Source organism: Balaenoptera ricei, chromosome 16, assembly GCF_028023285.1.
Source record: "Balaenoptera ricei isolate mBalRic1 chromosome 16, mBalRic1.hap2, whole genome shotgun sequence".
NCBI lineage: Eukaryota > Metazoa > Chordata > Mammalia > Artiodactyla > Balaenopteridae > Balaenoptera > Balaenoptera ricei.
Genome location: NC_082654.1, coordinates 11812715 through 11825932, shown reverse-complemented (window position 1 = coordinate 11825932; position 13218 = coordinate 11812715). Strand labels below are relative to the sequence as shown.

General features: G+C 50.6%; 1 protein-coding gene and 1 non-coding gene across 2 annotated transcripts in view; both read right to left on the bottom strand.

Annotated features, from left to right (window-relative positions):
• The window catches only part of RGS10 (regulator of G protein signaling 10), a 38461-nt gene extending 31267 nt beyond the window's left edge, over positions 1-7194 (bottom strand). The window contains exons 1-2 of the mRNA XM_059899738.1: positions 7110-7194; positions 6116-6219 (exon numbers count right to left, since the gene is read on the bottom strand). Of these exons, the coding sequence (XP_059755721.1) occupies positions 6116-6164 (49 nt within the window). The 5' untranslated portion in view covers positions 6165-6219; positions 7110-7194. The remainder of the gene's footprint in view (positions 1-6115; positions 6220-7109) is intronic.
• Positions 7195-11737: 4543 nt separating this feature from the next.
• On the bottom strand, positions 11738-11810 carry TRNAE-UUC (transfer RNA glutamic acid (anticodon UUC)). Its single transcript has one exon. It is a non-coding gene; the product is annotated as a tRNA-Glu (tRNA).
• Positions 11811-13218: the final 1408 nt, after the last annotated feature.

The following is a 13218-nucleotide window of genomic DNA, read 5'->3' as shown; positions in this document are numbered from 1 at the left end:
CGCACAGCACATTAAAGAAAACAAACTAAACATTCAAGCCCAGGAAAAGGCAGAAATGTGAACCTTAAATTCTAACGTGGTTTGGTACCACACACACACACACACACCATACTCCTTTAAAATACTCAGGCAAAGTACACACCCCACAAAACTGATTTAAAACCTCATATCACCTATATCACATCAAACATTACATTTTTTTAAAAAGTCATCCCACTTAGAAGCAGAGAATCCGTTTTCACAACTGGTGATCCATGTAAGGCTCCAGAGAAACTGGGTCATGGAAACCCTCTATCTAAATATTACTTAAGTGTTTATCAGCTCCAGTATCTAGCTTCTGAGAATAATGACCCTTCAGGCATGCAATTCCCTTGGTAGGGAGGTTTGCATGAACTGCCATTAGCAGAAAATAAAAATAAAAACGTTTTGAAATAATCATACTGATAGCAAGCATCAAAGACCGGAGCAGGCCAACAGGCTGGAGAGGTCAGCTGGGCTCAGAAACGGCCTCATGGCAGTTTTCCCACGAGGTCTGAGGCCTCAGAAAAAGTCAAGTTGCTCAGGCGAGCCCTCCAGAGGCCCCCTGTGCACCTGCGTCTGCACCACACACACCCCTACCTCTACTCTGCCCGCCAGCACCCAGCGATGGGTGAGCTGAGGGCATATCTGATAGCCAAAGGAGTGGGGACCCTTCCTTACGTGCCATGCTCTGGGGTCTTCCCGGGGAGGCCCCCGCAGCCCAAAACTCCGCTGCCTTTTCAGAGACGCTTTGTGCGAGACAGACGGTGGCTGCGGGGCTCCTGAGCACCCTTTTGGGTCCGGAGGAAAAACAAGCCTCAACATCCTCTTCTGAGTGGACTAAACAACAGATGGCCCCGGTTTCCACTTTCTACCAGAGGGAAGGAAATAAGAACGCCAGACTGTTATCTGTAGCCTCCCTAGAATCCTCACTTTCTAGGCAAAGGCCCAGAAAAAATAAAAACTACCCAGGAGCCCAATTCTGGAGGTGAAAGTGAAGACCCTGTCCGTATTTTTTCTCACTTTCCAGAAGCCCCCATGCTTCCTCTGGGACCTGACTTATGCAGAAATGTGTCCTTGCTCTCCCCTGGCCCCCACCTCAGGGCAAATAAGTAACTTCTTCCATCCGGTGTCAGGAGGGTAGACTGTGTATTTCTTGAGAGTAAGAGCTGTGTCTTCCTCAGGGTCTGCAGTGCCGGGCGCTCATGTATAGATTTATAGTGATAGCTGTTTTCTGATAGATTGTCAGGTTGAGCGGGGGACAAAGCAGAGAGGAGGATGACGGTTGTAAAAAGAGATGGCATTTACTGAACACTGACTACATCCCATCTCAACCTCACAGCCCTTGGAGGTTGGGCCCATCGGTGGCCCATTTTACAGATGAGGAAACTGAGGCACAACAAGGTTAAATCACTTGCTCCAAAGGGGAAAGCCAGGAAGTCGATGAGCTGGGACTCAACCCTAGGCTGTCTGGCTGCAGAGGCTGTTAAGGGAAGGGCAGGGAAAGATGCAAGAAATAAAAGGCGGGCCCTTTTTCTCAGGGAAATTAAAATTAATTGAGAAGATGAGGCCAGGCATTCCCAGATGGCCATCTGCCTGCAATGCCACACACTGCCATGACGTTTTCTTCACTTTTCTTCCATGAAAGAATGAGAATAAGCAGAAGGAAATATTTACCAAGTGAGCTGTGCTGATCGAGTGGGACAGTCTTGGGTTGTGTTTTTTAAGTAGATAATTACATTTATTTACAGGGTACAAAAGACAAGAGCTACACAAGGGAGCACGGTGGGACAGGTCTTCCTATCACCCCTGTCCTTCAGCGACCCAGAGCCTCTCCCCTAGAAGCAACAGCCTCTGGAAGATTCTTGTGTATCAGGACAAGTTCTTTACATGACATTATATCTCTCCTACTATTTGGGCTGTTGAAACATCCTTCATTTGTGGGATGATAAAGACTGTTGATGATGGTATTGTTGGTTTTTAATGTCCCAACTGGAGAAAGAAAGAAAGAAAAGAAAGAAGGAAGGAAGTGGAGCAGAGAAGCAGGGAGGCAAGGAAGGAAAGAGAAAAGCCCACCGCTCCACACTCACTCTCTAAATACACGCGAGCAAGATGACACACTGGATACTGTGTGAGGTCAGGCAGGCAGCTCTGGGCTCGGGTCAGAGATCTCAGTCCCCTGGTCTGTCCCTTCAGAAATGGGCAGCCTCTGCAGCTGTCCGGGGAGAGACAAGATGGGCAGGCTGCATTTCAGGTGCAGAGAGGGAGGCAGGAGGCCCGGAAGAGTGGGCCTCCTGGAGCTTTGGGAGAGGACACAGGACAGAGGTGGGAATGTCCAGCCACCCAGGGGCGGGGCGGGCAGCGGGGGGACTGGGAGAGAAGGCGAGCCAGATGAGGGGGTCCCTGAGCCCATCACAGAGCGGGGGCAGCAGAGCCGACCCACTGGCACTCGGCCGGGCCCTCGAGAGACGGGAACCTACTGGGAAGGGAAATTGGTCCCCGGAAGTCTGCAAGGGACTGTTTGGCTCCAGTGTGCGCCTCCTGACAGCTCTTATCGCAGAGCTGCTTCTCTCGCCTGCCTGGGCGCCTGCTGCCACCCCCCGGGGCTGCTGCCGTGGAGAGCTATCTGGGGGAAGCAGAAGAAACTGGTGAGCGTAAATTTAGTACAATTTAAACAGCAAGTTCCCAGAGCCCAGCGGCAGGGGGCCGAGGGGATTACTCAACCCCAGGGAGGGAAATGACTCAGTTCACCCAGAAAGCCCTAGGAAATGGCCCAGCCAGGCACCTGCCTGGTTTCCACAATTTCTAACAGTGAGTAAAGGAGACATCAGTTCAAATACCAAGTCTGTGAAGGCAAGTAAAGCACCCCGAGCGCCCGGCACCCACTAGTCCGCGAGCTGCCCGTGGTGGCGTTCAGGTCGGCACCGTGGACTCAGCTGGGGGGGAGGGGCGGACCACACGTGTATAAACCACGCCCCTCGCTCAGCCCCGCTTCTCTGTGCCCGCTGCGTTCTCCCTGAATCTGAAGGCTCGGCCCAGTGATTTTCTGCAGGGAAAATTTCCCCCAGCAGCCAAGCCGGCCCTGCCGCTGGGTTGTTACAACAGAGACATTAAATTATGTCAACTGTCATCTTTAAATAAAAACTTAAGCCCTGCCATAAATCTGAAACTGGTCCCAGAGGTTTAATGGGATAATGTATAATAGGCTCAGGGCGGGGGCGTGGGGAATTCCCCTGGCGGTTCAGCCCGTGTTCTGCTCGCAGGGGGTGGTGGAAGGCCATGGCTCTGGCTTTGCTTTTCAAGCGAAGAGCATCCCATTTACCATCAACAGTGCAAGTCGCTGTGGGGGGCAGGGTGGGTGCACAGAACCCTTGGAGGGGTCCTCACACTTCAGTGCCATAAGAATCGACTGTCAAAAATGCAGCCAACTCTCCCACCCACCTCGGGTCCGCAGGACTGAATCCGGGACGGGGGGGGGGGGGGGGGGGCGGGGTCTGGAGGGGCCTGGAAAGCTGCATTTTGTCTAGCCCACCTCCACTCCCACCCCCTTGTGGTTCGTGAACACACTTTGCGAAAGCTCAGGAAGGAGAATATTTGCACTTTGAATTGCACTTCGAAACTTGGAATTAAGCCTTGGGAGCACCAAACCTCAGTTTAAAGACATTGTCTCCAATAAGATTTTTTAGAAAAGCAAGAAAGGTTTGGAGTAAAAGGAGCTGGGAGGCAGGACTGCAGCCAGGCTCAAATCAGGGTCCAGCAGGGGTGGATCCGGTTTTTGTGGGGCCAGAAACTTACACAATCTGGAGAACCACTTTAGGAAAAATAATTCAAAATTACCAAAAAAAAAAAACCAGTCCAGGGTCCCATGGACCACTTGGCTGGCTTCCCAGTGCCCTTGCCTCAGGGCCAACATTCCCCCCTTCTCACTGCTGGGTGGTGATGACCAAACTGGCAGGGGCTCATTTGTCCTTTCCCATCAGGGGGTAGACATTAAACCTAAAAATCATAAAGAAATCAGGCTCTTGGAAGTCAGGCATTTAATACCAATCCATGATTTTTAGCTACTGATCTTTCTATCAGTGACCTAACCACATTTCATCAGCCTTAAAATGTGTTACCCTGAAAGAGGTACACTCCACTGGTGTCCCTAAAACTGCCCCCAGTCTTTCTGGGGTACAACCTGCCCATATGCAACAGCACCCCAAAACCATGTATGGCCCATAATTCATTTGTTCTATTTGGAAGACTTCAACCCAAAAGCGAACTGTGCAGGGATGTTCAAAGCAGCTCTATTTATAATAGGAAAAGGCGGAAAAGATAACAGCTAACCATTATTACTCAGTAATGCCACGCACTGTACTAGGGACTTCATATATATGCTTTCATGTATTTGATTCCACAGCTCTATGGAACCCACTTTACAGATGGGAAAACAGACGCAGAGGTGTGCTGGTAAACCAGCTCTCCCTGGGAAAAACAAAAACAAAAAAACTTGATTTTTAGCATCTGCTGATTTCCACGGTGTAAATGGCCACTGGTGCCAATTTCAAGCTACCTACAGTTTAGCAACCAGCTTCCAAATTTCCCAATAATTTAGCAATTGGCTCAGAGGAAAAGTAACTTGCCCAAGGTAGCTGAATGATAGAGTCATGGTGGGAACCAGGAGTTTAACTTCAGAGTCCAGGCTCTGACCACCACTCCATAGGCCTGTGAATATCTAACAATAAGGAATGGCTAAAATGAACACCCACAGGGGAATCCTTTGACCCACAGGTAACACAGAAAGGTTTACATGATCACTAACACTAACTCTAATATAAGCAATTTATAACTCTATGAAGTCCTACTTTATTAGAGTTGTCCTAAATATTAAATGCAATAATTTGCAAAATTTTATGGATGAGAAACCAGCTTCGATTTAGTGTTTAAAGAAGGGTATTTTATTCCCATTTTGCAGATCCTTATCTGCACAGAGAGGCTCCACAGCTAGTAGTGGTGGAGGTGGGATTTGGACCCAGCCAACCTACTTTCAGTCCATCCTCTTCACCAGAGTGTCCCTCATAAAATACATTAGGTGAAAAAAAGATATGGGCCAACACGTACAGCCTCTTGGTACTAGCAGAAGCGTCTCGGAGTGGGAGGCGGCAGAAAAGCCTCTGAACTCCAGAGTCAGGCCGAGCTGGGTCTGAAAGATTCTCCATCACCTAAGTGTGACTTGGAGCACGTTACCTAATAGCTCCTGGCTTCAGTTCCCTTCTCCGTAAAGTGGGGAGAACAATGCCTATCTCAATGGGTTGCCCGAAAGGTGAAGAGAGAATTCACAAAACAGAGTGAACACAGACCCGGGCCCACAATTAGCGCTCAAAGGGGCTTAGCTATTAGGAGCAAAAGGGGTAAGATGGTTGGAATCAAGGGCATGGTTTCATCTTCACCATGGGTTCTTTGTCCTATCAAATCGTTCCAAATTGTGGCTGGTCCAGAGTGACAGCCAAACTGTATCCTTTGTCGGCTCTTCCCTGGCGCGAACTGCAGATGCGCCCTTCACCTGGTATTCACCCTCCTTCTCTGCCCCATAGTTCGGCTCCTCGGCGCAGAACAGAAGGCGTCCGGCAGCCAAGGCCTGGCAGCCCTGTCGGATGCCCGGGGTCCAGGCGCGCCTTTCCTGGCGCCGCGTGGGCATCATTCGCACCAACGCCCGCAGCGGAGGCAGAGGACTCCCGAAGGGAGGGAACTTGCGCGACGTTCTGCTTTCGGAATCTAGAGCCCATACTACCTCCAAAGTTTGGAGGTGTTTTGGATCTCCTTTTTCTCCCAGACCATCACTAAAAAGAAAACTGCTGTTGTTCCTCCTTTCAGACAAACTTCCTCCCCAGCGCGCTTCTCGGGACTCTGCGCTCCCGCCGCGGCTGGGACCATAGGGGCGCTGGACGGAGCAGGGAGAAGTGGCGCGTTCGGCCGGGGCTCCCCTCGGTGCGGCATCGCAGAGCCGCGCCCGAGCCTAGTAAGGATGCCCTGGGCGGGCAGCGCCTGCCCGGGCGGTTCATCGCAGCCCCTGCGGGCGCCCCAATCCCCAGCACGCGGGGTCCCGGGAGCTTACCTGACGGCGGCCGCTTCCTGCTCAGCCGACTCACGGCGCGGTTAAACATAGCCGCGGGCACCCCAGGGAGGAAGGAGGATCCGCTGGGCAGCGCGGCGGCTGAGCTGGAGGAAGGCGAGGAGGAGGAGGCCGAGGAGGAGGAGCCCGCTCAGCACCGCCCCGGAGCGTGCGGCCCCCACCCTGCCGCCCTCCTCCCAGCCAGACGCCGCGTGGCGCGCTCCGTGCGCCCTACCGGCCCGCCCAGGAGGGGGCCCTGCGGCCCCGCGCCGGGGTGCCTGGGCGGGCAGGGCGCAGCCGGGTCACTCCCAAACGCCGGGACCTGGCCCAGATCCCAGGACGGAGCGCACTCTCTCGGAAGTAGTCCGCGCCGCCCGGGACTTAGGAACCCTGCCCAGGCGGTTCGCGGGTCCTGGGAACCCTTCGCCGCCCGGCGGGGTTCTCCAGAGAAGCCGCCCGAGCCCCGCCCTACCCCCAGCTCCAGCGTCCATCCCTGCCTCCCGCCCTCTCCCTGCAGCCCTGGGAAACGGACGCGGCGCCTTCGGCGCACTGCGCTTCGTGGCTCCGCGCGCTTTTGCCGGGCGGCCGGCGAGGGTCACCTCCTGGTCCAGAGACCGGGAAACTGAGGCCTCGTGGTTCTGCAAAACCCAGGTGCGGCCCACGGCCTTCGCCTCCTTGTCCTCGGGTTCCAGGATCCCTGCGCGCCCGGGCTTGCCCGTCCCGCGACTCCGTGGGCGCTGGGCCTTTCCACGGCCGCGAAAGCCAGCGAGGCGTTGCCAGGACCCGGGCCGCGGTGTCCGCGGGCTGAGCGAGCCGAGCCGGAGCCGGTGGGCGCCCTCTCCCGGGCCGCGCTGCGCGGGCTCCGAAATTTGGGCGCCTTCTGCCCTTGGTCTTGAGGCTCCAAGGGCGGACCTCGGGGGAATTCCGTAGGAACCCCTCAGGTTCCAGCGCGGAGCTATACCTCTGCCCCGCACACCGGCTGGCCGGAGACACTAACTTTCGGGACACGTGGCGCACCTTTCGGCAGGGCCTTCGCGCTCAACGCTCGGAATCACTCGGGCCGCACTGCGCTCTACTTCTGATTTCTCCTCTCCCGCCGCCAGTCACCTGCTCAGGGCCGCCAGCTCCACTCGAATCTATTATCTCATTTCTTCTGCAAAACAGCCCAAGAGGAAGTATCATTAGCCCCATTTTCTTCAGGATTTGGTTTACGAGGAATTGTCTTTCCGGCGAGTCCTAGTTTTCTCCTCTGTATCAGGCTTTGTCTCTAAATTGGTCTTTATTTTTAGCTGTACTAATTGCTATTTTTCTTAACTGTTCCCCAGTCGTCGGTCCCCCCTCCACCCATCCTTTCTCAGTATTTTCACTAGTTGGCATTTTCTTTTATGTCTTCTATTCTGAGCTTTCCATTCCGCTAATTTTTCCTCCCTCCCTCTACCCACCCCTTCAGCCCCAATCCCACCCCCATCTCTGGCCTTCTATGCTCGTTTCTCATTTCTCTCCCTACCTTCCCTTCCCCTCTCAAAGTATTTTACTCAGAGTATTTCTAAGCACCCTGCCCCTCTGCTGCGGGTTTGCAGCTGCAACTCGAGGAGGCAGGCTATTGTGACCAGGAGCCGAGTTAGAATCCAGCTGAAAAGCTCGATTTTTAAAGCGTCTCCTGTTGCCGGCCTCCTCCGGCCCTGGGCTCCTGCCAGCTTCCTCTCCGTTATAACGGGATTGAACCGTGATGCTTAAACTCCAGGCAGCATGTTCAGCCATTGTAAGAGTAGGACTTTCAAACTCTACAGAGTCCTGCATACAAATGAGGTAACAATAACCAGGGAATTTGTGCAGCACCTCCCCAGAAAGCGTCTCCAGAGACCAAATTACAAGTAATTCTAACGCAGGAAGTAGGGAGACTGGCACAATGGGTGAAAGTTAGGCACAGCTAAATGTTATGCCACTTTCCAGGTCCACCCCTGCTGTGTCTGGAAAAAAACCTGCTGTGGCCTAGGACATCCTTAGGAATCTGTCCTGAGCTAAGACTGCGGCCAGTCTTAGCTGGAACAGCTTTCTGAAATGAAGGGAAAATAGAACAGCTTCAAATCACTTTTACTATCCTGTTAGCATATCAGATAGTGAGTACAAAAATAAAGACCCATGGTTTAATGTTCACAGTTTAAAATTTGTTTCGGGGCATGAAAAGACTGTCCTCATGAAATTGCTATAAATACCTGTTTCAAGTGTCTGAGAATCCAAAAGCCAGTTTTCAACATGTGCTGTGCAGAAGACCATGTATAGAAGTATAGAGCCGCACAGTTCCTATGGCTTGCCAAAAGAAAACACACACACACACCCACACATAAACACACACACACACACACCCCTCCCACGTGATTCAAGTTCTGCCTGTGGTTTGCAATGGCTGAAGGTACTCTCCATCCAAACAGCATTGCTCAGGGGCTTCCCTTGTGGTCCAGTGGTTAAGACTCCGTGCTCCCAATGCAGGGGTCCCGGGTTTGATCCCTGGTCAGGGAACTAGATCCCGCACGCCGAAACAAGGATCCCACGTGCCACAGCTAAGACCCAACGCAACCAAATAAATGAATATAAAAAAGAAAAAATAGCATTGCTCACTTTCTGTAGCTCATCTCAAGCCTTTACAAACACTGGTAGCCAGTCTGAGCAAGAAGAGGACAAGTGGTTTGGCCCCTTCCTACCCCTGCTGGTCTTACCCCTGCTGGTCTCACCTTTGGTTGAATAACTTTCACTGGGGACTAGGATGTCTTCTGGTAAAGCAGAATTTCAGAGTGATCATTGACTCTATAGAGTTTGACATTTTTAATTCTCAAAAACTTAAAAAAAAAACTGGTAAGCTGGGAATACGTTATAGTCTTTTACAATAAAATATATTTTTATCTCATAAAGAATATGCTCAGCCATTTGAAGCAGATGAGATATAGTAAACTAAGTAAATACATAAGTGCACAGCTTGAAGCCAAGAGACCTGGTTACCAATCCTGGCTATATAGCAGACCAGCTGTGTGTCTTCCCACACCCCATCCCCCCACCCCATCCCCACCCCGCAGCCTGTGGGATCTTAGTTCTCTGACCAGGGATCGAACCTGCGCCCTCAGCAGTGAAAGTGCAGAGTCCTAACCACTGGACTGCCAGGGATTCCCCAGCTGTGTGTCTTTAAACACAGCCTCCTAGGATTGGACAAGGAAAGGATGCCACCCACATTCTAAGGGTGTGGTGTTCACTAGCAATAAACAAGAAAGCACCTGGTATAGTGCCCAGCACATGTAGGCACACAAAAATGTACTGGAATCTGAATTACTCACTCCCCCTACAATGCTGTTTTAATAAATAATAAACTTTAGCTTATATGCGGTGAAAAGTGGCATTTTAAAAAGGAATTATAGGAAGTTGGCAGGGTTAGTAACAGCATGATGCAATTGACACACACAGTGAAGGCGGGAAAGTAAATTGTTAACAACCTCTCTGGAAGGCAAGAGAGGCAGATGTGTTAAGATGATGTTTGGCAACATGCATAAGAGCCTTCAAAATGTTTATACCCATTGGACCAGTGAATAATTCTACGACTGGTAATTTATGCCAAAGAAAGAATAGAAATACAAAGATTTGTGTGCAAAGTTGAACATCATAACACTTCTTTTATCAGTGCTATTTATGGTAGCTATAAATGTCCATTAATAGAATGACTAAGTTACAGTATATTCCTATGATGGAATATTGAACAGTTGTAAGAACTGAATGAAGACTATTTGGTGATGTAGGGCAGGGGTCCCCAGCCCCCGGGCGGTGGATGGGTACCAGTCCGAGGCCTGTTAGGAGCCAGGCCACACAGCAGGAGGTGAGCGGCGGGTGAGCCAGTGAAGCTTCATCTACCGCTCCCCATAGCTAGCATTACCGCCTGAACCAAACCCTCCGGCCCCCGCCCTCCCTCCCCCATCCGTGGAAAAATTCTCTTCCACAAAACCGGTCCCCTGTGCCAAAAGGGTTGGGGACTGCTGATGCAGGGAACGTGCTTGTGAAGCTGTCATTGAAAAAAAGCAGGATAAAAATATAGAGAGTTTTCAGTAGGAGAGGAGAGGAAATATAGTACATTTATGGATAGAAAGCTTTATGGAAACGATTCCCAAATGTTACTAGCATTTATCCCTAGATGATGGGATAATGGGTGATTTTAATTTCCATTATTATATTTTCGTGTTTTACAAAATTTCTGCAGTGAATATGCTTTTCAGTGGGGTGTGGGGGAGGGGATCAGTAGTTGGAAACATCAAAATCTCTACTGTAGGTTTAATCTGTAGGTCTACTGTAAGTTTAATCTACAAATATTTAAGCCCACATCTTTACAGCGTTAGTTGTGCTTTCTTTAATTTCCCGTGGAAGAAGCAAGCAGACATTGACTGCCTTTCCCATCTTTGATCTCCCTTGCTTTTCAAGTCACACATTCATGGCATATCACAGCTGGATGGATCCTTGGAGATCAGCATATTATGCTGCAGATCAGGAAACTGAGGCCCAGATGGCTTTGGCTAGGAGTGATGCTAGGTTCATGAGTCATAGGAAAGTGGTCTTCCTGGCACAGCGCTCTCTATCGTGTACCATGCTGCATCCATGAAGATACACCTGCAAAAGGAAGACCTTTATGTACGTTTAAGATTCAAGTCGGGATTCCTGCTAAACAAAGGCAGGTTAATTATTTCAGTATGCAATCATACTTGTATTTCTCCCATCTCAAAGCAAAAAAACCCAAAAAAACAAAAACAAAACAAAGCAGTTCCCTATTGCTCTATTTCACTGCAGCACTTCTCAGCAAAGTGCCTCAAATGAGTTCTCTGTACTCATCGTCTCCCATCCCTCTCCTCCACTCTCCTAAGCTCTCTCCGGTCTGCTTGCCTCTCCACCACCCCACTCAACTGCTCTTGCAAAGTCACAGTGGCATCCCCCTTGGGAAATTTAAGTCAGTTCCATCTCTGTCTTACTTGAGCGACTGTCAGCATCGGACCCTGTTGATGCCTTCCTCCCTCGAACCACTTTCTTCCTTTGACTTCCAAGATACCACTCCCTCCTGGTGTTCTTTCCACCACGTTTGCTGTCCCCACTGCCACCTCTCCTTCCACTTAAAGGTGGGCACGGCATGCTTAATTTTAGGATCTCTCGTCTTGCACACTTACTCCCTTGACCATCTCATCAAGTCTCATGGCTTTTAGTACCATTTAAAAAAATAGACTTTGGGGACTTCCCTGGCTGTCCAGTAGTTAAGACTCTGCGCTTCCACTGCAGGGGGCTCAGGTTCGATCCCTGATCGGGGAGCTAAGATCCCGCAAGTCGCGCAGCGCTGCTAAAAATATAAAAAATAAAAATAGACATTGTTTTTTAGAACAATTTTGGTTCCACAGCAGAATTAAACAGAAAGTCCACAGAGTTCCCATGCACCCCTCACTCCCCGCCCCCAGTACAGCCTCCCGCACCGTCAACCTACCCCACTAGGGTGGTACATTTGCGACAAGCGGTGAACCTGTATCGACACATCATTTTCACCCAAGTACGTGTGAAATACCATTTTTAACTTTTTTTTTTGGCCGCACCACTTGTCTTGTGGGATCTCAGTTCCCCGACCAGGGATCGAACCTGGGTCCTCAGCAGTGAAAGTGCTGAGTCCTAACCACTGGACCGCCAGGGAATTCCCTGGAATACCATTTTCAGACCACAGAACTCCCACCTTTCCATCTCCAGCCTGGACTTGCCTGTTTGACATCTCCTCTTGGATGCTGACTAAGACATCTCAAACTGAGTGTGTCCAAAACGGATCCGCCTCTTCCCGCCCACACCCACACTACCTGCAGCCTTCTCCTCTCCCCTGAAGACAGCTCCACCCTTGCAGTTGCTCAGACCAATTATCCTGGAGTCCCTTCTGATCATCCTTCTTCTCACACCTCACATCTAGTCCATCAAGTAACTCTGCAGGTTCCACCTTCAAAATAAATCCAGAAGCCCACGCTTGCACCATCTCCATCTCCACATCAGCCCCGTCCAAGTCACCATCCAGTGCCCTGGTTTACTACAGCATCCTCCTAGCAGGTCACTCTGCTTCCAATTGCCATAGTCTATTCTAAACGCAGCAACCAGAGTGAGCCTTTAGAAACAAGGGAAGTCTCACCATGTCAACCCTCTGTTCAAAGCTGCAGTGGCTCCCCATGTGGCCCCAAGAGAAAGCCCAAGACCTTATAAAGACTGACAAGACCCCACATGACTGGGACCTCTCTTCCCCTCTGACCTCCTTTCCCGTTCTCCTGCCTCACTCATCTGTTCCAGCGAAACCTCCTCCTATCCCTCAACCCCACCCCCCAACAATCCCACCTCAGGACCTTTGCATTGGCTCTTCCCTCTGTCTAGAACACTCTGCCCTGGGTATGTGTGGCGCGTGCTCTCGGTTTCTTCAGGTATTTAGCCAAATGTCACCTCATCAGTGTTTAAAATGGCAATCCCACGCCTGTACTTCCACGCCCCGTTTTCCTCCACTCCTGCCATGTTTCTCTACAGCGCACACCACCTTCTAACGTACTGGAACTTACTTCCTATGTTTGTGTATTGTCTGTTTCTCTGTACAGTACCTACACTCACTCTACTCTCCACTCTCCCTAGAATGTAAGCCCTGCTTTCCCAGCACCTAGAAGAGTGCTTGTCACATAGTGAGCACTCAACAAAAATGTGCTGATGAATCAAGAGGAGAAATACTTATCCCCTCTCTCCCAAAACTCCACTAAGATGACAGAAAAGACCTTACAAATACAGTATATTTTTATCATAAGGTACAAACCTGCCTGGGCGAGGGTACTGGAAAGGAGGCAATAATGGAAGAGATATTTCTTCTTTTTTAAATTGAAGTATAGTTGATTTACAGTATTATAAAATGTCAACCAATCTGAAAGCAGATAGAGCAGCAGAAACTGCTTTAACAAGATAAAGGAGCTACCAGCAGATGCGGGCAGCTGGGCGCTGGTGAGGAGGCCAGGGTACACTGCAGAGCTGCACGTGAGTTCTGGACCACAGGGCAGGCAAGGGCTGAAAACGGGTTTTGGATCAATCTC